Raw genomic sequence first — 23,488 nt, 5'->3', positions numbered from 1 at the left:
AACTAGTTCGCATCACTACTTAACTCACCTGCTTTAGAATACCTGAGATTCGTCAATGCCCCTGGGCGTATAACGGCCCCTTTCAGGGCAATTATTTATCTTCTATTAGTAGGTATTATCTTTTCAATATCCAAAAGAATATCACACACTAGGGATTTACTGCTCTTATCCAGAGCAAAGCAATAAGATACTATACCAGCAGAACTACTGATACAGGGTACGTAAGTTTGATATACTGCTGTATGTCCATTGCGGGTGCGCCGGCTGTTTGGATAGGCCCTGTTGTCTGCATGGCAGGCCCTGGTGGCGAGATTTTTGCGGTCAAGATGCTTGCAGGTGCTGTTATACGCTCTATTGAAAAAGCGGTGCTTGGGCGGTAGGCGGACGACGCAAGAAGAAGGCGTGGTGAGGGAAGGTAGCGACTGTGCGGATTCAGTGACTAAAGGGAGTACCATTATATAGAAAAAGTCCATTCCCTCAGAACAGTCAATGTCATCATTCGAACTAGATGGCAGTTCCTACGACGAGTGGTCAGGAAGGAACTTAGACATAGCATTGAATACACCGATATATACACCTCAGCAATGACAAATGACGCAATGACCATTCACCCAGACTGTCACAAGAACCAACGACCCATTGAACAATATACATACTGGCAACACCTCCAGCATCTATACTCGGCAACAGTTCAACGCCCGAGGGTAGGGAGGATGATGCTCAGCGGCTATCGCAAGACACCGAGAGACCCATTTTACCGAGGATACCCGCCTACCCGCCCAAAACCGAGCCGCTGATTGGCCCGCCCGGGAGAGACCAGGGTTTTCGGAGACCTGATCTATCTCCGGCCGCGCATCGTCAATTTCCTGCCCTTCAGGTACTTAACATCTTTTGGTGCTGCATAGCCTCTCCCTATACATCGCTCCCCCCACCACCCTCCCCTTGACCCCTCTCCACTCTTCGCTCTTCTTGTCTTCACCTGATAGAGATCAGGATGGCAAGCAGTGTCAAGCAGTTGGAAATGCCGCAACCTTCCCGGGCGGCATCCGCCCCCGTGAAAAAAGTGCATTATCCTTTCTGGTTCGGTGGCTCTGCCTCGTGCTTTGCGGCCGCCGTCACGCACCCGTTAGATCTTGGTATGTGCTTTTCCCTGCGAGTCCGATGATAATTGAGCTGACGTTGTTTCTCTAGTCAAGGTAAAACTTTTTCTCTCAAATCCCTCGAGATAGCCTTTGTCCATTCCTGCTTCTGAGCCACCGTCCGAAGACTGATCAACTTCGTGCGAAATTTCTAGGTTCGCCTCCAAACACGTGGGCCCGGTGCTCCGACGACTATGCTGGGAACCTTTGGCCACATTCTGAAGAATAATGGTATTCTGGGATTATACAGTGGGGTATGTCCACCAGTCGCCCTCCATGTTCGACTCTACATTGGGAAGAAATTGCTCGCTCACGGTTCGCCGATAACCTAGCTCTCCGCCGCCATCCTGCGCCAGTTAACCTACTCGACGACGCGATTCGGAATCTATGAAGAGATGAAGTCCCACTTCACCTCGTCCTCGTCCCCCCCGGGTCTTCTCACTTTGATCGGTATGGCCTGTACCTCCGGCTTCATCGGTGGTATCGCCGGAAACCCGGCCGACGTTCTCAACGTGCGCATGCAATCCGACGCCGCGCTCCCTCCCGAGCAACGCCGCAATTACCGGCACGCCTTCCATGGTCTGGTGCAGATGACGCGCACCGAGGGCCCGGCCAGTCTGTTCCGCGGCGTGTGGCCCAACTCGACGCGCGCCATCCTGATGACATCCTCGCAGTTGGCGTCCTACGATTCCTTCAAGCGCATCTGTATGGAGAACCTCGGCATGTCGGATAACCTGACGACGCATTTCACGGCCTCCTTCATGGCTGGATTCGTCGCCACCACGGTCTGCAGCCCCGTGGATGTCATCAAGACCCGCGTGATGAGCGCTGCGCCCGCGGAGGGAGGCCAGAGCATCCTCGGCCTTCTGGGCGATATCTCGCGCAAGGAGGGCTTCGGTTGGGCTTTCCGTGGTTGGGTGCCCAGCTTCATCCGGCTGGGACCTCATACGATCGCGACATTTATCTTCTTGGAAGAACATAAGAAGCTCTATCGCCTGCTGAAGGGCGTCTAACATGACCGCATAAGACATAGATTGCTTGTTCCTTGCTATTTTGCATTATTCGTTTGGACTGGAGGTCATGCATGATAGTTTTCTGATTTTTTTTTTTCTTGCGAAGCATTTGGGAGGACAAAAGTTCAGTATCTTTTTCTTTTCTTTTTCCTTTTTCTGGTGTATATACTATCTGTCTTTGTGCTTTTCTTGTTTTGGTTTGTTTGAGATCGACGATCTTGGCTTTTGTCCTCTCAAATTCTGCGCGTGCTATCGCTGATAGCACCGAGATACCCTTTTGGGCACGTCCGACGCCGACCTGTCGGACTGCATTGCACAATTATCCTATAGACCAGTTCAGTGTCAGAGGCGACTTCACAGTTGCGACACTGCTTGCTACAGATTCAGTATCGGATAGAATGAAAGATTCTTGCAATCGAAATTATATTCTAAACACGTCCCCATACCAGGCAGCTTACTTGTATAAGGCAGTCTGCGACCACACGGAGTGTAACGTGATTTTCAACTACGGCGAGTCTATATACGCCCGTCTTCCCAAGAACCGGGAAGCGGATGGTATTCCCGCTTCGATCAAGTAGAGTACATGTTGACACAAAAAAAGCTTCAATCTCAACCCACGGCCACGGCAACGCGCTTATTTGTCCAGGTGAGCGGGGAAGTTGCCAGACTCTGGCGAGCCGTTAGCTGATCTGATCCCACCGGTTCCGAGGCAGGGGAAGATGTCCTGGGAATACGTACCGCGCTGGGTGTCCCAACGGTCAGTCCAGGCCTTGGGGCAGAGGGAACGGAAGGCAAGGTAGAACTGGGTCGCTGTCAGTTATTTGCCCTGGGAGTGATTTCGGACGACCGGGAGGGATCGTCGGTCGAAGCTGGAAGGGGAAAGGTTATTACCTGACGGCATGGGCGGAAGTCCTCGCCCTTGGCGTTGACACACTTGTAGTAGTCGACGTAGTTCTGCCAGCAGTGCTTGGTCCTGCGGAGGGTCAGCATTAATAACAGCGGAAAGAGGTCCTCGACGGGGGAGGGGAAGGTCCTGCGTACTGGTTCTGCTGGGGGAAGCGAGCGTCATAGCCTGTGGTTACATCAGACGTGGTCAGCTCTCTGTCGAGGGGTACCTGGGACGAAGGCGATCCGATCGATAGAGACAATCAACTAGACATACCGGCTGCAGGATAGTTAGCAATTGAGCGCGAAATTGGGCTTCTCCGAGGGGGAATGGGTTGGGAACGAGCTCACCTGTCACGAACTTGAAGGGCTTGGTCTCGACGGGCTCATCGGGATCGGCCTCAGGAATAGCACCCATTGTGACTGTGAAGGAGAGAAACGGACGGAACCTGAATCAATTGAGGGGAGATGGAGGTGGTGGTGGGGGGAAGGAGGAGGAGGTCGTCTGGAGAGAGGAAGAGAGGAAGATGGGGTGAGGTTTGTCGGCGGTGGAGTGGAATGACCTGTGAGAAGCAGCGCTGCCGGGAATGACCGCGGGCGGTCTAGCGAGCCACTCATGCGGCGAGATTTCCTAAGTGAACCCGTGGCTGCTGACTACGCACCCCGTCGAAACCTCATCCGTTCCGTCCTTGAGCTTCCGTCGTCACCACTTCCCTTCCTTTCCACATCCAACTGCTATCTCCGTTGTTCCCACTGCGGTCTACCCTGCTCGTCTACGCCATGTATCCCACTCGCATTCTGCGGATGCAGCCTTCTCGGCCTTTCGCCTTTGCTACTCCCGTGGGTTCCCCCCCTTCCCGTGAGGTCGGAAAAAATGACCTGCGTACTAACTCTCTCGATAGAAGGAGCCCCAGAGCGGTACGTGACGAGATCTGGAGGACGGCATTGTGAAGGAACTGAAGATCATGAATCCTGGAGACTAATTATGTATCAGCCCACACCGTCTCTCAGCGCCTGCGCCTCATCAAGAAGGTCCCTCCCGAGTTGATCCCTCTCGGTACGTATATGCTTCGAATGTCTTCGCCATTGAGCTACAGGCTAACCTCGCCTACCAATTCAACAGGTATCGTCCTTGGGTATGTCGTCCTGTGATGTATTCTTCGGATTCTATCATACAAATCACCCTTCGTCCCACCCATCGCAGACCCCCTCACTGACGCAACCAAATGCAGTGTCGCCCTTGGAGCTGCCGTCTATGCTAGCACTCACAAGCTCCTGACCGACAAGACCCTCCGTCTGTCCCGCAACTCGCCTCAGGACCGTGAGCACTAAAAAGGAAAAAAATGTACCATCACATTTGATTCAATTGCAATGGGCGATCCTTTGTGTTTTCTGCGTTTTTTGTCGGCGGTCTGTATTATCACGAGGTAGTCGAGGCGACGGGAGAATGTTAGGACTCGCAAGGGAAAAACTTCCAGGCTTGGGTCGGAGCGCGTGTATATAAGACGGCTTTGAATGGAGGGGTCCTGAGGGGGTAATATTGAAATATTACTTGTTCGCCTGGCTTTCCAGTCGTACGTACCAGGAGGGATTTTCCCCGTGTAGAGTTCATTCGGGCTTCGGACCGGCGACATCCAGCTCTTCCAGACCTTGCATGGGATCGTTGGGGCGCTCGTTGGCTGCCATCTTCGCTTCGTCGGCGGCCATTCGGTCCTCTTCGCTGACGGCGTATTTCGCCAAGTAACCCTCCTAGACTTGTATTAGCATCCGACGCATTTAACCTTGTAGAGAAAATATGGATGCGCACCTGTTCCCAGATAGCGGTCTTGCTGCCGAGGCCCTCGTTGCTGTCTTTCTGCGGTTTGGCCGCGGCCACTTTGATGGTCCGTCCGTAGAGCTCGCTCCCGTCCATGTTGTCAATCGCCTCCTTCGCATCTTCTGGCAGGTCGAATTCCACGTATCCGAATCCTCGATGGTTCTCATTCGAATTGGGGATATCGGGCTTCGGCAGGGTGATATCCACGACTTCGCCGAAGGGAACAAAAGCCTCGGCCAGGGTGTGCATGGTAACCGCCTGGTCCAGGCCGCCCACATAGACGGTGCTCTTCAAACGGGCCTGTTCGGTCATGATGGAAGCAGCGGACGGACTCCAAGGGGGAAGAGGCGGTTTTTCGTCGTCGCAACGGAGTGACCGCCCGCGACATCAGACTTTCGGGCGGACAGCCTGATATCACGTGCACGGCGCGGGTCGCTGTTTTGGCGAAGAACCCGAACAGGACTAGCGGGCTGGGAGGACACCTGGTTGATTAGGTGAGGAAACCGACTTGCTTGTTATCCCCGTCGACCGCTGGTAACTTGGCAACTTCCATGCACCCCTCCGTTTCTCGTTCTCAGTGAGGGGAGGTCTCGTCTGGAAGCTTTCATTTATTCTCTTCTTGGATTCTCTTTCGTTTCTGGCTCTTCTTCGATCCCCTCTGTCGCCAAATCCCTCCGTTGTTGGCCCCTCTCCTGATCTATATACCTGTCCATTTCCAACATGGTGCGTCTGAGGGAGATTCCCCGGACGGCCACGTTCGCCTGGTCCCCCGGAGCTGCCTCCCCGTTGATCGCAACCGGTACGCGGGCGGGTGCCGTTGACGTGAACTTCTCCAACGAGACCTGTCTAGAGTTATGGGACCTGGCCTTGAGCCGGGAGGAGGTCGGCGGGGAGCTGCAGCCCGCCGCGAAGATTGACACCGACTCTGGGTAATTCCATCCTCTTCGTTCCTCTGCATCCTTCCCGAGTAGGGATACTGACGGTGTATGTGATTCGCAGTTTCAACGACATTGCATGGACGGAATCCGACGATAACACGCGCGGAGTCATTGCTGGTGCCCTCGAGAACGGATCCTTGGATTTGTGGGATGCAGACAAATTGCTCAATGGATCGAGGTTTGTGCCGGTGCTGGATCGGATGGTACACTGAGCCCATTGGACTGACGTGATGAAGTGACTCGGTGATCTCGAGATCTACGAAGCATTCAGGGGCTATCAAGGCCCTTCAGTTCAACCCAAAGCACTCGAACCTGCTGGCTACCGGTGGTGCAAAGGGAGAGGTATGCATGTGCGGACACTTGACATTGTGCAGCACTAATGACCGAGACAGCTTTATATCTCCGATCTGAACAACGTTGCGAACCCCTACCGCCTCGGCACTGCCGCTCGCGCGGATGACATCGAATGTTTGGACTGGAACAAGAAGGTTGCGCATATCCTGGTAACTGGCAGCAATGCTGGTTTCGTCACCGTGTGGGATGTCAAGTCGAAGAAGGAGAGCTTGACTCTCAACAATGTCGGCCGGAAAGCCGTCAGTGCTGTGGCCTGGGATCCTGAGAAGGTGTGATCGCTGTGTTTACGATTGCAGAATGGAGTTGCTAACTTGGTACAGCCCACACGGCTTGTTACCGCTACCCCCTTGGAGTCCGATCCCATGATCTGTGTTTGGGATCTCCGTAACTCCCACGCTCCGGAAAGGGTACGTTGGGTCGCTGGATAAACCCCATTCCCATACTGACGTTTGATAGACCCTCCGAGGGCACGAGTCCGGCGTTCTGTCGCTTTCCTGGTGTACTCAGGATCCTGACCTTCTCCTTTCTTCCGGCAAAGATAACCGCACGCTATGCTGGAACCCGCAGACCGGCTCCGCCTACGGCGAATTCCCCGTTGTCACGAACTGGACTTTCCAGACTCGCTGGAACCCACACAACCCCAACTTCTTCGCAACTGCTTCTTTCGATGGCCGAATTTCGATCCAGACCATCCAGAACACTAGTACCGAGACCGCCAAGGCTATTGCCGACCAGAACCAGGCTCTTGATGGCGAGGATTTCTTTGCGAAGGCACAGTCTCAGCCTCAGGTGTCAAGCTTCTCCTTGCCGAAAGCCCCCAAGTGGCTTGAGAGACCCTGCGGTGCTACCTTCGGTTTCGGAGGTCGGGTGGTCTCGGTCGGTCTGACTGAGAAGGGCAGCCGAGCCTCCAAGGTTAAGATTACCCCATTTGAGGTCGACGAGGCCGTTGGTAAATCGACCGAGACCTTTGAAAACGCCCTGAAGGAGGGTGATCTCCGCAGCATTTGCGAAACCCGAGCTGCAGATGCTGCAACCGATGAGGAGAAGGCTGACTGGAAGGTTATCGAGGCGCTGATCTCTGAGAATCCCCGTAAGAGCCTTGTCGATCACCTTGGATTCGAGGACAAGGCCGATGAGGCAGCGGACTCGTTGGCCAAGCTCGGCCTGGGTAAGGATGACGACGTCAATGGAGAATCCCCCAAGGAGTCCCGCGGGCCGGGAGCAAAGAAGCACAAGCGCCTACAGTCGATGTTCGAGCCCAACCCCGAGAGCGACAGCTTCCTGTCTGACCTCGCTGCCTCCAAGGGCGCTAAGACCAACAACCCCTTCCAGATATTCAACGGATCCGAGTCGGAGGCGGAGAAAGGCATCACGCGCGCCTTGCTGGTCGGTGACTTTGAGAAGGCCCTTGATGTTGCGCTCAAGGAGGACCGCATGTCTGATGCTTTCATGATTGCTATCTGCGGTGGTCAGAAGTGCATCGAGAAGGCCCAGGAGCACTACTTCTCCAAGCAGACCGACAGCCCCAATTATGTTCGCTTGTTGGCCTCCATCGTTGGCAAGAATCTGTGGGACGTCGTTCACAACGCTGATCTGTCAAACTGGAAGGAGGTGATGGCTGCTCTCTGCACCTTTGCCGACGAGAAGGAATTCGCGGATCTTTGCGAAGCCCTGGGTGACCGCTTGGAGGAGCAGGTCCGCAGCAGTGATGAGAAGGCAGCACGCAAGGACGCATCTTTCTGTTTCTTGGCTGGCTCGAAGCTCGAAAAGGTTGTCGCAATCTGGATCGAGGAACTCGCTGAGAACGAGCAGAAGGCCATCGAAACTGGTGCAAATGACACCGCTTTCTCGATCCATGTTCGTGCTCTGCAAGGATTGATCGAGAAGGTGACTATATTCCGTCAGGTTTCCAAGTTCCAGGATACCGAGCGGACGAAGGATGACGGCTGGAAGCTCAGTATGCTGTACGATAAGTACATTGAGTATGCCGATGTGGTCGCCACCCATGGTCGGTTGCAGGTCGCTCAGAAATACCTCGACCTGGTGCCGGAGAAGCACCCTGAGGCTGAGATTGCCAGAAACCGTATCAAGCTGGCAATGAGACAAGCTGCGCCGCAGAGAGCTCAGACAACCACTTCTGCAACTCGGACGCCTATGGGCAGGCCCATGCCGCAGCCAAGTGTTTACCAACCCCAGACTGCATTCTCGCCGGCTGCCACCGCTGCACCTCCCAATGCTTACGCTCCTCCCACCGCGGCTCCTAACCCTTATGCTCCTGCTGCCGCACCCCACGCCCCAGCAGTACCTCCTCAGCCAGCCAACCCGTATGCACCGGTGAGCGGTGGCTATGCCCCTTCAGGATATCAGCCTACTCCAGCACCTGCTTACGGTGCTGTTCCTCCTCCCCCTCGTGCTACTAACCAGTCTCCCGCCACTGTTACCACGTACACGACCGCTACCAACCTTCCCGCGTGGAACGACTTGCCAGAGGGATTCACAAAACCTCCGACTTCCCGGCGTGCCACACCATCCACGTCGGCTGTGCCCATCAGTTCGCCGTTCCCGAACCAGTCGCCTCCGATTGGTCATGGCGCTCCTGGTGTCCCGCCTCCGCAACGGACGCCTTCGGTGCCTCCTCCTCCTAAGGGCACAGCTCCCCCACCGCGCATGAGTTCACCGCTCGCTGGGGGCTCTCCCATGGCTTCTATGGCGTCCCCTCCTGCTGCAGCTGCGGTTCCGGCTCCGGCTCCTCCTGCCAACCCTTACGCTTCTTTGACTCAATCTCCTCCGATGGGCTCTACCATGGCTCCTCCGGCTTCGATCCCTCGCGGTCCTTCGCCCTATAATGCGCCTCCGACAGTGCCTCCCCCGAGCAATCGGTACGCCCCGAGCCCCGCGGCTCAAGCATCCAGTCCGCAATTGCAGACGAGGGCACCCGTGCCTCCCCCACCGCAGGCAGCAGCGTCCCCATATGCTCCGCAGCCCGCAGTGCAGCCCCCGGCAGCAAACCCCTATGCTCCTAGCACTCCGCCGATGGCCGCCCCGCCAATGCAGCCTGTTCCCCCGCCTCAGGGTGGAGGATCCCGACCCAGCACTGCAAACTCTCAGAGGAAGGCAGCTCCCCCGCCTCCGAAGTATCGTAAGTCACCAGTCATCTACATAGGGAAACTAAATTAACCGTGTGATAGCCCCTGGAGATCGGTCCCATATCCCAGCCGACGCAATGCCTGTCTTTGAGATCCTTTCAGCAGACATGCAGCGGGTCAAGTCCCGCGCGCCGTCGTCTTTCAAGGCGCAAGTGGATGATGCTGAAAGACGGCTGAACATCCTGTTTGACCATTTGAACAACGAGGATCTCCTCAAGCCGAACACGGTGGCTGACATGGCCGAGCTTGCGAGAGCCATCCAGGCCCGTGATTACGATACGGCACGGACAATCCATGTGGATATCATGACGAACCGAATGGACGAGTGTGGTAACTGGATGGTGAGTCTTCCGGCCATATGACGAATGGACTGATACTAATCCTTCCCAGGTTGGTGTGAAGCGCCTGATTAGCATGAGCAGGGCCACCCCTTAAGTGGTAAGCTGAGGTATGGAATGGTCACGAGTTGTATTTACGAGCGCAAGAGCCCAGGACGTGACCATGCATAGGAAGCGTTGTCTTCGGACTGGTCTGTTCGTCTGGTTGTTAGAAGTTTTCCTTGATGTGAATGTTATTATAATGTTACCGAGCTATTATTGGCAAGCTTGACATTCTGAGTAGAAAATCAAAAAGTTTGCATTGAGCCTGTGCAGCGAGGTTGCTTGAGATATGCTGTATTGATCTAGCCTAACGCCATGCTGGTCCCATCATTGGGCGACCGTACATTCCATAATGCCAATAGAGCGGGGGAAATAAGTAGATATAGAGAACAAAGTGCCTATACAAACGAACAAGATAAAGAACGAGTCCGCACCATCACCGACTCAAACCGAGCCCGGAGCCAACACGACCGCCGCGGCCGGAAGGAAAGTTCCTCGCGCTTAGAAGCGCACCCTTCACACCTCGAATCTCAGACCGGAAGCCGGAAATCGCATCCTCCTCACCCTTGGTAATCCCTGTTGCCGCACTGTTGCTGCTATCGATTCCGGGCGTGCTGTACACGCCGTATCCGGTGACAGAGCCATACCCGGCCTTGCTGTAGAGCAGGCCGTCGAGATAATGCTGGAGGTCATTCAGGTTGGAGCGCATGGAATCGTCCAGCGAGCCGGCGCTCTTCTCCAGGTCGGCGAACTCGCGGAGGTTGGACGTGAGGATCTCGAGCCGTTTCTGGTGGGTGTTGACGGTCGTGAGCGGGTCGGGGGTGGTGGCCTCGTCGGCGGAGTTCACCAGCGCCGACGATGGCGCATCCTGGCCGAGGTCCTGGGAGGTCTGGGTGGCGACGTCGCGGTGGAACAGCTCGGTCGGGTCGGAGGTGATGGACTCGGTTTCGTCGTCGTCGTCGTCGTCGGCATCCGGGGCGGACTGCCGCGCGGTGAGCTGCGGCGGAATGGTCGAGACGTTCTGCTCGAGCTTCTCGTTGAGAGTCTGCAGGTTGGCGCTGGCGGTGGCGGCGAGGTCGTGGCGCGCGCTGGTCAGGCTGGCCAGCATGGGTTTCACGAGGTACTCGCTTGCGCCGTAGAAGCTGGCGCCGAGGCCGGCGGCGCCGTAGAGGGTGTAGAGGATGCTGCGGAGGGTGACGAGCGGGGGCGGCTTGGGCTGGTTGACGAGGAATTCAGGGTATGTGATGATTGGGGGGACGTCGCGGGGGGCGGCGGTAGCAGCGGGAGCAGCGGTGGGAGTGGTGGAAGGGGGTGAAGGTGGTGTTGATGTTGGGGCTGGAGCTGTGTCGGTCTTCTGCTCCGTCTTCTCCTCGGTTGTTGAGGCCGTCGGACTGGTGGCCTCGGTGTTGCGCGCGACGCCGAGGAGGCCGTCGATTTCGTCGTTGTGCAGGCCCTTCGATTCGAGGAAGGAAATCTTGCGGTCGAGAGGAGCGTCGCGGATGGAGTCATCCTGGAGGAACTTGGAGGCTTGTTCGATGAGGGTTGCGCGGGGGGTGTCGTCGGAGGTCGGCGATGTGCTAGCGGTGGCGGGTGGTTGTTGTTGCTGCTGCTGTTGGTTGTGTTGCTGTTGCCATTGTGGAATGGAGCGATTGGGCTTTGGGTCTGACATGGCGCGATGATATGTGCAGTGAGGAAGAAGAGGGAAGTCAGGAGATAGAGAGATGGAAAGATGGAGAAGATGGAGATGTGACGGTTGACTCCATGTGAGGAGGAAATCCGGAGTCGCTTCGACCTCGGCTGTCGGGGAACGCTAACCTATTCGGGAAGGTTATCTGTTGGTGCTAGATGTATATCTTGGGCTTCATTTTCTAGGACAAGCGCGGTCTTTAATAACACGTCAGATATCTTGTTACTGCAAAATATCTTTCTTATTGTACTTAGAAAGAAGGTCAACTCCCGAACCATCCCCTAGATTCCAGATAAGTCCGTACGATGGCCATGTCCCGCGATCTCATCACACAACTTTCCAAATCTTCGTCGTCTATGTTGAAACCTTTCTTGGCCATGAGCATCTCAAATATATCTGCATGCTTGTTTTCTACTGCACATATAACTGTCTCCCTGTCAGGTTGTATGTCACGCTGGCTGAGTAGCAACCAAACCACATCAGTATGTCCTCTCGCTGCTGCAATGCAAAGGGGCGTAGAAGGTTGGTCCTTATATTTTTGACGGTATTTTGATAGCAGCGGACATCCTGACTTCGTGTTTATTCCCGTAACTGGCTGGTTAAGCAACCACCAAACCACGGTGGACTGTCCCGCAGCGGCTGCTGCCCACATAGGGGTTCGTCCTGCATCATCTTTTGCCGTGACATCTAGCACCTTCCTTTCAGAAAGCGTCCGGCGCAATTTGTCTATATCCCCATCATGCGCTGCGCGGGTGATAGTCGAGTATCCATCTTCCTCTTCCCAGAAGGGTAGGTCGTTGCCTGTGATTCTCGAGTCCGCGAAACTATGGAAATTGAACTGTTGAAAGAACTCTGTATCTCCATCCAGATTAGGACCAAAGACATTCTCTCTTTTCTCTGTGAATTTGCTATTCTTATCCACGCGGAGTGCTGCCCCTATGGCTCCAGCGAGATGGTGTTGAGGAACACATATCGACCTTCTGGAAAAACCAATCCCCACAAACCCTAAGTCGGCTATCTCCCAGGTGTCACACCATACTCTCTCAAAAACTTCCATTTTGCCAGAGACGTCCCGTAGATAGATAGCCATCAGCTCATCATCTTTCCAACCAACCTTGCAATTCAAGAGCGCCAGTCCCAACTTCTGGGGCCCTATCCCCATAAAAGGCAGTTCTAGCTGGATCCCGCGGTTGTTGACGGTCCATGTTGTTCTGGTTCTGAACGCTAGATGATCGGCTGAAACAACACCGCTCGAATTAGCAAACGCGTCCGGGGAGGGCGCCAGCAGCCCTCCGTATGCCCCAGGCTCCAGATCTGCTTTCCAGGCGAAAATGGTGTAATCTTCGAAGACACGCATGATTTCCTCCTGGAGCCTGGTGAATGCCTTGTATCCTTCGCCGTAGATTAATGGCATGTGAATATCGAATATCCCAAGTAAAGAATAGGCCCGGTCCTCGATCCTGGAGGTTCGTCGTTTCGATGCCCACGACATACGCTGCGCGACACTGATATCAAGGAGACTTTTGCTCCCAGATAATACCTCCAGTGGGATTTTTGTACATTCTGTGATTTGGTTCCGAAGCGAATTTTTTGTTCCAATCGCTTGCCAATTGCCGTCAAAAAAGATAATGCTCTTGGGTGCGATAAGCTCCTGAAGTGTCCACCCACGCGTAAACCACCTACTCTCCGTGAATGGTTTGCTAGGGACATCCGAAAGGAGCACGTAGCACACTTTGGCCCCCTGGTACCACCGGTACATCGAGTTTATTGCCTCGGTTAATTCAGCACTGCTCGTCTGGTCGATGCAGCAGGTGTCAACCCAGGCCCATGAAATACTGTCTGCTTTCGCAACGGAGCAGCACCATTCAATCTTGTCATATCCACTCTTCGCACAGTGGCGGTCCAGGAGATCGCGGTAGGACACTTCTTCGCCGCCCCATGTGTGAGACAAGATGGCGTATTCCGGCATAGACTCATCGAAGAATTCTTTCATTTCGAAGAATCCTTCGTTGTTTTTTGTGGTGTTGATCAGGCGCATGGCTGCAATTATGATGAATATGTTGAAGTTGATGAGATCCCATGGGGAAGTGAGGTTGAGTTGTGTCTTCAGCCTCGCGTTTTCAGCCTCGTGGATGCCTAATGCCGTCGTCAAATAGGGAGATGTCGGGCAAAACTGCTTTTTGTTCCGCTGAAGTATTTCAGAATTTGTTATCTTTTTTATTCTCCTTTATCTATTCTATCGGACCCATTTCAACACATTACCACCTACCGGAACCATGAGCATGTGCAACGGGATTGCGACTACAGACTAGCGTGGTTTCCAAACGGCTAGCAACAGCAAACTTATTATGAATAGGCAGTATGTGGGTGCTCTCTAGAGCTGCAATACAGATTTAATATAGTAAGGATGGTGATATTGTGCTACAGGACATAAAGTCTTTGGAAACAATCTTGGCCACTGTACCGGTTCTTTTGGAAGGGGTGCAATTATGACTCTACCTCAACTTCTACATTTTGAATGCCAGCCTCTCACCCCGTACTGTTATGCCAAAAACACTAAGACTAGAAACATGCCTAGTGGTCGTGACGAAGATGGGTGTCGCTGACAGGGCACTCACATACTATATGATGTTCAAGCCAGCCACAGGCTGATGCCACAGACAGGTTTTACTATCACAGAAATCATTTGGCGACTCTGTAAATTGCATATATGGTTACTACTGTTTATAGATGCTCATATGGTCCCGATGGGTCGGCCCCAAGAGACCGGTCTGGGCTTTCCGAAAACTTTGTTTCCATGTTGCGAAGCATATGTACTATAAATTGTGAGTTTGGCAAGGAGAATTCAATTTTATTTTGTGGAGTATGAAAAGGATACATTTGGATGCTGAGGCTGAGCAGGACATAATGAGTGATCGTGAGGCCAGTCAAAGTATAGGTTTTGGCTCCGTTACCCTTTTCAACCACAAAGGGGCAGGGCAAGTCATAGATGGACTTGACGGCCAGTTATAACTTTTACAGGTGCTAATGTTTATATGTAATGTCGCAGGCAAGACGGTATAGACACCAGAGCCAAGCTTGCAGGTTCTCGCGGCTATACACAATGAAGATGCGGTTGTTACCATTGTGTGTGGCTACGAATATTAGGGAGGCGGATGGCGCTTAAGCACTCATTGCATTCACCGTGCTTCCGACGGTGTGCAGTACCTTATTTGCTTCAGCCATAAATGTGAGATATTTCGAGCGTATTAGTTGGTGGAGATTTCTGACCCAGATTAGATCATGGACCCTGAGGATGATATTTGTTCACAACTATATGCGTAAATCCGAAACTCATCTAAGTGGCACCTAGGCGGCGTAGATATCGTGACAAACACAGATTAGTTGTGTAGAATATTCTATCTTAGGAAGAAACACTTTGGCCCATGTTGATATTCGCCGCAGAAAACGATTAATTCCCGGATATGGTCATGCCTGACTTCGTGGGACTTGCCCTCGGTGCTCTGTATCCGCTAATATATGCAAGAGTGTCGTCAACATGACCACTTTAGGAAGCATCAGTCGATTGATGGTAGACTAGCACTGTAGGGACTGTGGGGATTGAGGTGCAGGCCAACACAGGGAAATGCTCCACCCCGACCACTCATGTGAAGTTATTGTCTACCACATTGGACGCTCGCGCGAGAGTCCATGGGCTCAATTTGTGAAGTTTGTATTAGATGGCGTACCAGAGATAGTGATATGCAGCTAAACTATGGGTAAAGACGAGCTCGGTAGCTTGCACTTGGTCTTATGGGAGAGCCTGCCCTGGTATTCTACCTGTAAATCTCGTGTGATCGAGCTGTAGGTGCATAACATTGTCAATCAGTGACGACTGCTGCAGATCGATCAGATCGCGGGAGGACCCCATGGAGAGCGCTCTGTGGTGCCAGCATAGTCCTGTTGAGCAGGTCAGCTGTCTACACCCCCTCCTCTTGCTCGAAAGCATCACCCATTCACACCAATTATTGTATCTGGTAGTTGGCCAAGAAACCTAATTCTGAAGGTCTTCTCTGTGTTCTTTGGCCCCTTCAGATTGACAGACGAGTTCTTCTTGCCAGTCTGCATTCCGGCGCCCCAAGGGCCTGTCGTCCGTTAGTGTTGTCACTACCTAGGGACTTTGTTATCTAGAATATCCTTGGATGGGGAAGTTTTGTGTAACATCATGCGCTATCTACCAAGATGCAAAGGTAAGAGCGATGGATTGTTTGTTACTTTCATGCACGGAGTTGTCAAGAATGACCACTATGAAAAAACAATCACACAAGAGCAACCATTTTCCAATGGTCGAATCTAAGAAGCGGTGAACAGGGGGCTTAATGTAGGTTGGCTGGCTGAAATGTATGATGGTGGGGTCGAGGTTCCTTGATCCGCATTCGTCGCTCCGCTGTACAACTAGAATGTTGATCAAACCGATCTATGTAACATTTGCTGCCCATGACGCAGTGGCTAATCATTCGTTACTGACGGTCTGAAACCAGTAGGCGTACTACTTAAGGAGGCCTTGTTCCAGTTTGTGCCCCGTGTAGACTACAGTCTCCTCAAGCCCTCGTCGTGTTACTACTTGCTCTTTATAGTTCACCAAAATGGTAAGTGATTACAAGCCTTTTCTAGTGGCTAATTAACCGTTATAGCCTCGTTACAGTCGTGAGGAGATTAAGAAGTGGAAGGAGGTTTTCTCAAAAATTGTGAGTATACCCTTGTGTTACATGCAGCAAGGGCTTGTAAACTGATGCATTATATGAAGAATACCGATGGTGACCGTATGCTGTCTCCTATGAATGCTCGTCCCTTTACATGCCACTGATATATACTGCTTAGGCTTCATCACCCCCGAGGAGCTGATGACAGCTGCTAAGAACGAGGGTGAAGAGCTGTCCCCTCAAGAGGCAGCCGAATGGATCGCGCAATTCGATCAAAATGGCAACGGAAAAGTTGAATTTAGTGGTATGCTCCAGTAAGACTTGCGCCAGGAGAAGTATATTGACTGGACGTTTGGACAGAATTTATCAAGGCGCTGGGTGAGAGGACTTGAATGGTGCCGAGGGGTCTAGCCTACTTGCTATTCTTCCAACAAATTTCTAGAAAAATATGAATTCAGAAGACTCTAATAATTCGTATGCACGACTGTGTAGATAGTTGAAACTGATAGTGTCGGGTTGTACTCTGTACAGAGTAACTGTGGGTGACTGGAAAGACCATGGTTGTGCGTGGCACTTGATTCTCAGAAGCGTGACCTTTCCACGCTGCACAACACTGCCTTACGCTGTCGAATTTGACTATGCCCAATTTTCCTTAGTTCATATTGGTTTCGATGGAGGATCAATACTCCGATATACTCGGGACTTACATCAGAAGTACCAGGAAAGTATTTAAGAATAGAACCACAGTCTAACGAAACTTTCTTCTAGAGATAATTCGTCTATCATAAACAAAAACAAATGATTATAATTTTCTTTCTTTTTTAAAGAGTTTAAGCGTACTGTTTCCAAAAATGCCTCGAACTAATACAAAGAACCCAGACAAGGTTGACTGGAATAGCTTTGTCTAGCAACCGGACAGTCAAGTTGAAGGTGATCATGAAGATTTAACAAAGAACCAGATACTTCGTATAAAGCGAAACTTTCAGACGTACGTTTTCCTACGCAAATTTTCTATCGGCTCATACTTATTGCGGGCTTATAGATTTTCGTCGAACTTCCGTCTCACCAGATTATGAATACTGTAATAATATCAGACTGAAGCTATTTGAAGAGTTCATTCGCTGACATTTTGAGAATCATAATATAGAGAATCAGTTTCGATTTCTGGTCCTCGCGCGATACTTCCGGATGTTCTAGTGCGAAGAGATGGATAGGATTTTTTTTTTAAGATCTCAGGCGCACGATGACAAAGGTAAGTACGACCCTAATAAATAGAGCTAAAAACTTACTTAGTTAGCTTGTATGCACTACGCTTACTGATGAGTACGCACTCAACCTAAGAGCGAAGACTCAGACCACTGTCAATATTAACGACCTTCATTATAAGACCTACCATCTGATGGCTCTTCAAAAGGTCTTTTCGCAACTATACGATGGAAACTTCAATACAGCTGCCTAAGGAAAATGATGATATCAACATCTGCACGTCCTGGAACGCTAGTTGAGTCCGGAGGGTATATGAGAAGCAATGATGCTTTAAAATGGAAGGATATCGAGCTTTATACGGCGAAACATCCAGAAAACCCGACATGCCAGACTCTTATTATAAAAGTCAAGCACAGGCTAAATAAAGGAAACGTAACAAGGGCGTGGCGTAAGTTTCCTGGCTTGGTTTGTCCTGAACTTCGCTGACTCACATAAGACCGGTTTTCACTTACATTGAGAGGAATGATAACCTTAGCCTATGTGTTATCCAACACGTCCTGGAACTGGTAATTCTTGACGATGCATTTACTAGCGAACGTATCAAGGAACCCAGAGATATCTGGCGTCACACCCAAGTGCCGGACCACCGACTTAGCACCCCAATCCACTTCAAGACGTGTGCTCAGGAGGTTCCAATATTCCACGAGCCGTGAGGGAATAAACTCAAGGTAGATAAAGGAGTGGGATTTTGCCTTGACGGTGTGAGGTGCCTGTGCAGTGTGGTGAACCCCTAGCCAAAGGCGGTTGGGGGAACTAATACTGTAGTGCTCTGCCGATCTCTTGAGGTTTTCGGTTGACAGATCGATGCAAACCCCACGCAGCTGAACACCAGCTGAATCAGGAATTGACCCTTTCGCACAAATGATAACAGCCACATATCTCTGGGCTCTTCCTTATATTCCTACTCATATTATTGAGTTCAGAGAGCTAATTGTCCGAGAGTTCGGAAACAATCCACAATGACCTTTCATAAGGATAAGCTCAAACAGCGTGTTAAAGGATGGCTCGGCACAGCCCCAAAGCCATCACAATCCGAGAGCTGTAACCGGACCTCCGTACCTTCAAAGAATCAGGGTAGCATGGCACCGACAACAAATCCATGCCCTGAACCGACTGAAAACCAACCGATTGGAAACCCCGACGAACAAACCGCAGACAAGCCTTTCCGGTTGGAAATGAAAGGTCTCTGGAAGGAGGCGTACGAGCAGCTTCGCCAGGAACCGAAAGGCGCAAAACTGCTAGACGCCTACGAGAATGCTCTTTTGCAAAGGAAGGATAATGGCCACGATAATCCGCAAGCCGACTCCAATACCGACCCTGATCCTCGCCTTCAGACCGTCATCAATAGTCGGCTGGAAAAGCTCGAAGAAGGCCACCAGACGAAGATCAGTATAGGCGGCAAAGAAATATCTATCAAGGATCGGGCCCGCCAAGTTATCGACTTTATTGCGGGCCTTAAGGATTTCGTCACCACGGCAGTTAGCGCAGAACCTCACGCAGCCTTGGCTTGGGCAGGTGTGCTGCTTCTTCTGGGCCCCATTACCAATGCCATAACCCAGAAAGAAGACGCAATTGACGGATTCGACAAGATCTCACATCTCATGGTCCGATATAGGGTAATTGAGAACATACATATTGAAATATTCTCGACCCAAGCCACGAGTTCACGTCCCGACGAGTCACTCGAGGACCTTGGAGCATCCATCCGGGCAAAGACAATCGATCTTTATACGTGTGTTCTCCAATACCAAATTCGATTCGCAAAATATCTATCCAAAACGGGGATCATTCGATTTTTGGGGGATATAAGTGTTAGCGACGATTGGAAAAGTATGTTGGGAGCCATCAAAAATCTCGATGATCAAATCTCCCAAGGTCTACGAGATCGAAGCGCGAACACCCTCCGGGTCATCGAACAGAGAGTGAACGAGTTGAAGAAGGGCATGACAATTCTCAGTGAAGTTCGCGAAGACACTAAGGTCCGTGGAAAGCCCCGTTCTGGCGTGTACGTCGAAATTCTGACTATGACAGGCGATAAAAAGCCTCCATTTACTTGAGCGTCTGAAAATCGCCAACGGAGCACCATTTATCTCATCAGGTAAAAAGGATAAACTTCTATGCCTGGAAGGCACCCAGGTCAAGACCCTCCAAAAAATTCAGGCGTGGGTTACATCTCCAGGCCCGGATAACATCTACTGGTTGAAAGGGATGGCCGGAACAGGAAAATCTACGATTGCCCGAACACTCGTTGACTCGCTTCAGAAGGGATCATCTGCACGCTTTGATATGGCACTGCCGGACAATATCCACTTGGGCGCGAGCTTCTTCTTCAGTTACAACGAGCAAGACCGTGACACTGCCGAATGTCTTTTTACCACGATTTGCAGACTCCTAGCGGATGCGCTACCAGATATCAAGCCCGAGATCTGCAGGAATATCGAGACGCATACAGACAGTACAAGCAAGTGGCTGAGTAGTCAGTGGAAGTGGTTGATTTTACAGCCACTTTTGAATTTAGACCGTCGGCTTCTTGTACCCTTGACTTTGGTTTTCGTGATTGATTCCCTAGATGAGTGTCGTTCTAAGAAATATGAGAATGATATCGGGCTCATCTTACAGCTTATCCCTGACATCCAGCAATTACAAACGATTCGCGTCAAATTTTTCTTCACGAGCAGACCGGAAGCAGATATTTCTGTCAGCTTCAAGGAGATATCTCCTACTCTGCTGCGCCTTGATGAGCTTTATAAGATTAAGCCATCCATTACAGACGGAGAAACTGATAAAGACGATATCACAAAGTTTCTCGAACACAGACTCGGCGAAATCTCCCGCAATCATGGCCGTGATGGATGGCCAGAAAAAAGCAAACTGAATGAACTTGTTCGAAAAGCAGATGGTCTTTGGATTTACGCCGCGACCTCATGCCGTTTTCTGGGGGATCCGAGATTGGAAATGAAGCGTGTGGAGCGGCGCTTGGACTGGATCCTCGACGATGAAGTTGTGGACGATTCCCCGGCCAAAGGCCTAGATGATATTTACGGGCGCATCCTAAAGTCTTCAATTCTGGATAATACAATTCGCCAGGAGAGAGATGGAGTACGCAGGGATTTTCAGAAAATTGTTGGGAGTGTGATTGTGCTGCGCGAACCTCTCTCGATTAGCTGTATCGCGTCGCTCCTAAACGAATCCAAGGAGACCGTGGAGGATATGCTAAAAAATCTCTCTTCCGTCATATCCATAGGAGAAGACGGAGACGATGCCGTACGTCTGCTCCATACCTCCTTTCAGGAGTTCCTGGTAGACAAAGAGAGGTGCAACCCACGGGAGTTTCTGATCGTGAGAGAAGAAAGACATCATGAAGTATTCCAAACCTGCCTGGATATTCTTTCGGCAACACTGAAACAGGATATATGCTCATTCAATGATTATGGAATGACTAGCGCAGATGTGCACCATTCCCGAACAAACCGGCATCTTCCTGTACACGTTCAATATGCTTGCCGGTATTGGATCGACCATCTTCTCTCAGCGAATGCCCAGCCTGAAGATGGCGGACCAGTGCATGAATTTTTCAAAAACCATTTTCTCCATTGGCTCGAGGCTTTAAGCCTCAGTAAGATGATCTCCAACGGTGTTCAGGCGATTCTCGCACTTTCAGACTATTTTGCTAAGCTTCCCGTAAGACGTCAGATCCCTGTTACAAGTTGGACTTAACAGACTGATTTGATCTAGCACAAGTCGAGAGTAACACTCAGTGGGCTTATCTATGATGCGAAACGGTTTATCCTTCATTCGCGTTCAATTATTGAAACAGCCCCTCTTCAGGTCTATAGATCTGCTATTATCTATGCACCAGAGATGAGTATTATTCGGACGCAGTACCAGGACGTGATTCCGAAATGGATCACGTCTTGGCCTCAAGTAGAGCAAAATTGGAGCTCTCTGTTGCAAACACTTGTGTACGACTATCCTAAGGATCTAGGACCTCTGACACAGAGAGGGATTGCTTTCTCACCTGATGGAAGGTTAGTTGCATCTGGTTCGGGTTTTATCTGGGAAACGGTGACAGGAACTCTGTTGAAAAAACTACCTCCTCGGGGCCTGGGCCAGTCTGTTGCATTCTCCCGAGATGGCAAGCGTATCATGTCGTTGTCCGCTGAAGGACATCTTCGGGTGTGGCAAATCTCCTCTGGGCACCTGGTGACGGAAATAAATGCTTCAACCAAAAGTTACCCACTGTTTCTGAAGCTCTTCTCCTGTGATAGTAGCCTTGCGGTATCCCAGCAGAATTTTGAAACGATCAATCTTTTCGACATCGAGAAAGGCGTTATCCTAAAGACATTCCAACCCCATGAAGATGAAGTATCTTCTTTTGCATTTTCCAACAATAACAGTCTTCTGGCAACTGGGTCTGCTTCTGGAGTTGTTCGAGTCTGGGATGCGCATACGGGGACTTTGATGAATGAGACTTGCATCTCTCAGTCATCTATTCGCCGTTTAATATTCTCCCCAGATGATAAAGTACTTGCTTCTCTGTCAACTGACTGCGGCATCTCCACCTGGAACCATATCACCGATGAGCAGCTAAAAACGCTTCCTGGATCATATCACGATGTCACCTTTCTCTCCAATACGACACTAGTCGTTTCCCGTGACAATGGGGACAGGCCTAATTTAAGCACTGTAATGACCTGGGACTTGCAATCAGGGCAAGCCATAAGATTAATGGATGATGCCTTTCCCGGAATTCGGTTGTGCCCGAGTAAGAGGATGCTGGTATCTGCCCCCATAGAGGGGGGTGGGTGGCTCCTTCCTTGTCGGGAATTCATCGAGGTTTGGGACGTAACAACAGGCGAACGCTCGAATATCCTCCAAGGACACCGAGGTTTGGTTAACGGCCTGTCATTCTCTGAGGATAACGCGTATTTAGCCTCCACCTCGACGGATGGCACTGTTCGACTTTGGGATCTTACTACTTCTGGATCTCGGGATACTCCTAATCATAGCCCTCAAAGGATGACAGAATATGGTACAAGTCATCTTCATCTCGTTTTATCGCCTGATCATGGGACGATTGCCTTGAGTGCAAATAACACTTACCTCTGGAATGTTAACCAGGGAAGCTTACAGCAAATTATCACAGGACCTCACTTCTTGCTACCGGAAGTACTCTTTCAAGGTGGGATATATACTTGTGTATCTGATGAGAACGGCATTCATATCCGGAAGATCGCTATCGGTGAAGAGCATAATATTGCTGAAGAAAGTGCTCCCAAACTTGTGCTATCGTTCAGAGACGAAGATGAGCCGCACCATTTGGAAGATGAGGCTTGTGCTGAAGAAATGAAGGATGATGCTGGTGGGGACGGCAAATCACTTTTCAGGCCCTGGAATGGAAAGACGAGCATTCGTTTAAAACCCGGCGGCCGTCGCAGCTCAATGTCATTTTCCCCGACTGGAAGGCTGCTGGCTTACTGCGCAGAGGGTGAGCTTGATGGAATAGGGGAAGACGTTGTACATATAATTGTCTGGGACCTCATAAAGGGGTCGCTACATATGACACTGAGCGCGCCCGCAGATGCCACTACCTATTGGACCAGTCTCGCAGAACTAGCATGGTCACCAGATGAGCAGCGCTTAGCATGCGTTGGTCGAAAGGTCCTAATCTGGGATATGTCCTCAGGAGCGCTAGAGAGAGGGTTTACGATACCCGCGGACGAGAATGATAAATTCCATCAGTTGGCACTCTCTCCGGATGGAAAGCTGTTGGCATCTGCGTCAAACTTAGGATGCGACAGGGTTTACTTGTGGGAAACGGAGACCGGGACTCTGCTAGGATCGCGCCCTATTATTCTCGTGAATGAAAAAGCATTGCGGTTCACCCCAGACGGCCATGGAATCCAAACGGGAATGGGTCGAGTTGGAATCGAGTCGTTTTCTCCAGAGGGGAATATGACTTCAGGCCAGGATCTCAGGGTGGATGGCAACTGGGTTGTTCTCGGGTCAGAAAAGGTAATCTTGCTACCGCGCGATTATCATGTCCAAAGACTGGCTGTCGCTGTTGGAGGAATTTTGGCGATGGTACATGCGGCGGACCGGGTTACATTTGTTGGTTTCAACGCGAAGTATGGCGCTTAGTGGATACATGAACACAAGGAATTTCTTGCTTTGGTAGTTAT

At 51.2% G+C, this 23,488-nt stretch overlaps 10 protein-coding genes across 10 annotated transcripts; 6 read left to right on the top strand and 4 right to left on the bottom strand.

Annotated features, from left to right (window-relative positions):
• Positions 1–886: 886 nt before the first annotated feature.
• On the top strand, positions 887–2,566 carry BDV59DRAFT_178600 (putative mitochondrial dicarboxylate carrier). Its single transcript, XM_073689801.1, has 4 exons — positions 887–1,136; positions 1,192–1,196; positions 1,295–1,393; positions 1,472–2,566. Exons 1-4 carry the CDS (start codon positions 995–997, stop codon positions 2,150–2,152), a joined length of 927 nt encoding a protein of 308 aa, XP_073547943.1. The 5' UTR covers positions 887–994; the 3' UTR covers positions 2,153–2,566.
• On the bottom strand, positions 2,561–3,582 carry BDV59DRAFT_178599 (cytochrome c oxidase subunit VIb). The gene is given in 6 exon segments (XM_073689800.1): positions 2,561–2,821; positions 2,891–2,954; positions 3,044–3,125; positions 3,194–3,225; positions 3,376–3,377; positions 3,389–3,582. 6 exon segments carry the CDS (start codon positions 3,453–3,455, stop codon positions 2,787–2,789), a joined length of 282 nt encoding a protein of 93 aa, XP_073547942.1. The 5' UTR covers positions 3,456–3,582; the 3' UTR covers positions 2,561–2,786.
• Positions 3,583–3,708: 126 nt separating this feature from the next.
• On the top strand, positions 3,709–4,291 carry BDV59DRAFT_178597 (uncharacterized protein). Its single transcript, XM_073689799.1, has 4 exons — positions 3,709–3,877; positions 3,940–3,955; positions 4,032–4,094; positions 4,161–4,291. The coding sequence occupies exons 1-4, from the start codon at positions 3,818–3,820 to the stop codon at positions 4,187–4,189; spliced, it is 168 nt and encodes a 55-aa protein (XP_073547941.1). The 5' UTR covers positions 3,709–3,817; the 3' UTR covers positions 4,190–4,291.
• On the bottom strand, positions 4,106–5,236 carry BDV59DRAFT_178594 (RNA-binding protein). Its single transcript, XM_073689798.1, has 2 exons — positions 4,845–5,236; positions 4,106–4,786 (listed from the first exon to the last, which is right to left on the bottom strand). Exons 1-2 carry the CDS (start codon positions 5,163–5,165, stop codon positions 4,646–4,648), a joined length of 462 nt encoding a protein of 153 aa, XP_073547940.1. The 5' UTR covers positions 5,166–5,236; the 3' UTR covers positions 4,106–4,645.
• Positions 5,237–5,383: 147 nt separating this feature from the next.
• sec31 (putative protein transport protein (SEC31)) lies at positions 5,384–9,913 on the top strand. Its single transcript, XM_073689797.1, has 8 exons — positions 5,384–5,782; positions 5,853–5,969; positions 6,028–6,133; positions 6,184–6,414; positions 6,466–6,552; positions 6,602–9,284; positions 9,334–9,632; positions 9,682–9,913. The coding sequence occupies exons 1-8, from the start codon at positions 5,574–5,576 to the stop codon at positions 9,724–9,726; spliced, it is 3,777 nt and encodes a 1,258-aa protein (XP_073547939.1). The 5' UTR covers positions 5,384–5,573; the 3' UTR covers positions 9,727–9,913.
• Positions 9,914–9,934: 21 nt separating this feature from the next.
• BDV59DRAFT_178591 (peroxisomal membrane protein PEX14) lies at positions 9,935–11,490 on the bottom strand. Its single transcript, XM_073689796.1, has one exon. It carries the CDS (start codon positions 11,338–11,340, stop codon positions 10,108–10,110), a length of 1,233 nt encoding a protein of 410 aa, XP_073547938.1. The 5' UTR covers positions 11,341–11,490; the 3' UTR covers positions 9,935–10,107.
• A 117-nt stretch (positions 11,491–11,607) lies between these two features.
• On the top strand, positions 11,608–11,991 carry BDV59DRAFT_178590 (uncharacterized protein). Its single transcript, XM_073689795.1, has one exon. The coding sequence runs from the start codon at positions 11,664–11,666 to the stop codon at positions 11,898–11,900; it is 237 nt and encodes a 78-aa protein (XP_073547937.1). The 5' UTR covers positions 11,608–11,663; the 3' UTR covers positions 11,901–11,991.
• BDV59DRAFT_207960 (heterokaryon incompatibility protein-domain-containing protein) lies at positions 11,608–13,351 on the bottom strand (the record flags this gene model as incomplete). Its single annotated transcript, XM_073695112.1, has 2 exons — positions 11,608–12,021; positions 12,473–13,351. The coding sequence occupies 2 exons, from the start codon at positions 13,349–13,351 to the stop codon at positions 11,938–11,940; spliced, it is 963 nt and encodes a 320-aa protein (XP_073547936.1). The 3' UTR covers positions 11,608–11,937.
• Positions 13,352–15,798: 2,447 nt separating this feature from the next.
• BDV59DRAFT_178586 (EF-hand domain-containing protein) lies at positions 15,799–16,501 on the top strand. The gene is made up of 5 exons (XM_073689794.1): positions 15,799–15,986; positions 16,032–16,085; positions 16,145–16,160; positions 16,219–16,344; positions 16,401–16,501. Exons 1-5 carry the CDS (start codon positions 15,984–15,986, stop codon positions 16,430–16,432), a joined length of 231 nt encoding a protein of 76 aa, XP_073547935.1. The 5' UTR covers positions 15,799–15,983; the 3' UTR covers positions 16,433–16,501.
• A 1,624-nt stretch (positions 16,502–18,125) lies between these two features.
• BDV59DRAFT_207958 (uncharacterized protein) lies at positions 18,126–23,447 on the top strand (the record flags this gene model as incomplete). Its single annotated transcript, XM_073695111.1, has 6 exons — positions 18,126–19,285; positions 19,338–20,987; positions 21,042–21,334; positions 21,575–21,992; positions 22,428–22,505; positions 22,968–23,447. Exons 1-6 carry the CDS (start codon positions 18,266–18,268, stop codon positions 23,445–23,447), a joined length of 3,939 nt encoding a protein of 1,312 aa, XP_073547934.1. The 5' UTR covers positions 18,126–18,265.
• Between the last annotated feature and the right edge of the window lie 41 nt (positions 23,448–23,488).

The sequence above is a fragment of the Aspergillus ambiguus genome (genome assembly GCF_047715705.1).
Source record: "Aspergillus ambiguus strain CBS 117.58 unplaced genomic scaffold BDV59scaffold_16, whole genome shotgun sequence".
NCBI classification, from domain to species: Eukaryota; Fungi; Ascomycota; class Eurotiomycetes; order Eurotiales; family Aspergillaceae; genus Aspergillus; species Aspergillus ambiguus.
The sequence above is the reverse complement of the archived record's forward strand: the minus strand, read 5'-3'. Positions and strand labels throughout refer to the sequence as shown.

Coding starts and splice junctions, on each gene's coding strand:
- sec31 (XM_073689797.1), top strand. CDS start 5,574: ATGGTGCGTCTGAGGGAGATTCCCCGGACGGCCACGTTCGCCTGGTCC. Junction 6,134..6,183: donor CCGGTGGTGCAAAGGGAGAG/GTATGCATGTGC, acceptor TGACCGAGACAG/CTTTATATCTCCGATCTGAA. Junction 6,415..6,465: donor TGGCCTGGGATCCTGAGAAG/GTGTGATCGCTG, acceptor AACTTGGTACAG/CCCACACGGCTTGTTACCGC.
- BDV59DRAFT_178594 (XM_073689798.1), bottom strand. CDS start 5,165: ATGACCGAACAGGCCCGTTTGAAGAGCACCGTCTATGTGGGCGGCCTG. Junction 4,787..4,844: donor AGACCGCTATCTGGGAACAG/GTGCGCATCCAT, acceptor ATACAAGTCTAG/GAGGGTTACTTGGCGAAATA.
- BDV59DRAFT_178590 (XM_073689795.1), top strand. CDS start 11,664: ATGGCCATGTCCCGCGATCTCATCACACAACTTTCCAAATCTTCGTCG.
- BDV59DRAFT_178599 (XM_073689800.1), bottom strand. CDS start 3,455: ATGGGTGCTATTCCTGAGGCCGATCCCGATGAGCCCGTCGAGACCAAG. Junction 2,955..3,043: donor ACTTCCGCCCATGCCGTCAG/GTAATAACCTTT, acceptor ACAGCGACCCAG/TTCTACCTTGCCTTCCGTTC. Junction 2,822..2,890: donor CCGTTGGGACACCCAGCGCG/GTACGTATTCCC, acceptor ACGGCTCGCCAG/AGTCTGGCAACTTCCCCGCT.
- BDV59DRAFT_178586 (XM_073689794.1), top strand. Junction 16,345..16,400: donor CGGAAAAGTTGAATTTAGTG/GTATGCTCCAGT, acceptor ACGTTTGGACAG/AATTTATCAAGGCGCTGGGT.
- BDV59DRAFT_178597 (XM_073689799.1), top strand. CDS start 3,818: ATGTATCCCACTCGCATTCTGCGGATGCAGCCTTCTCGGCCTTTCGCC. Junction 4,095..4,160: donor TCCCGAGTTGATCCCTCTCG/GTACGTATATGC, acceptor CCAATTCAACAG/GTATCGTCCTTGGGTATGTC.
- BDV59DRAFT_178591 (XM_073689796.1), bottom strand. CDS start 11,340: ATGTCAGACCCAAAGCCCAATCGCTCCATTCCACAATGGCAACAGCAA.
- BDV59DRAFT_178600 (XM_073689801.1), top strand. CDS start 995: ATGGCAAGCAGTGTCAAGCAGTTGGAAATGCCGCAACCTTCCCGGGCG. Junction 1,394..1,471: donor TTCTGGGATTATACAGTGGG/GTATGTCCACCA, acceptor CCGATAACCTAG/CTCTCCGCCGCCATCCTGCG.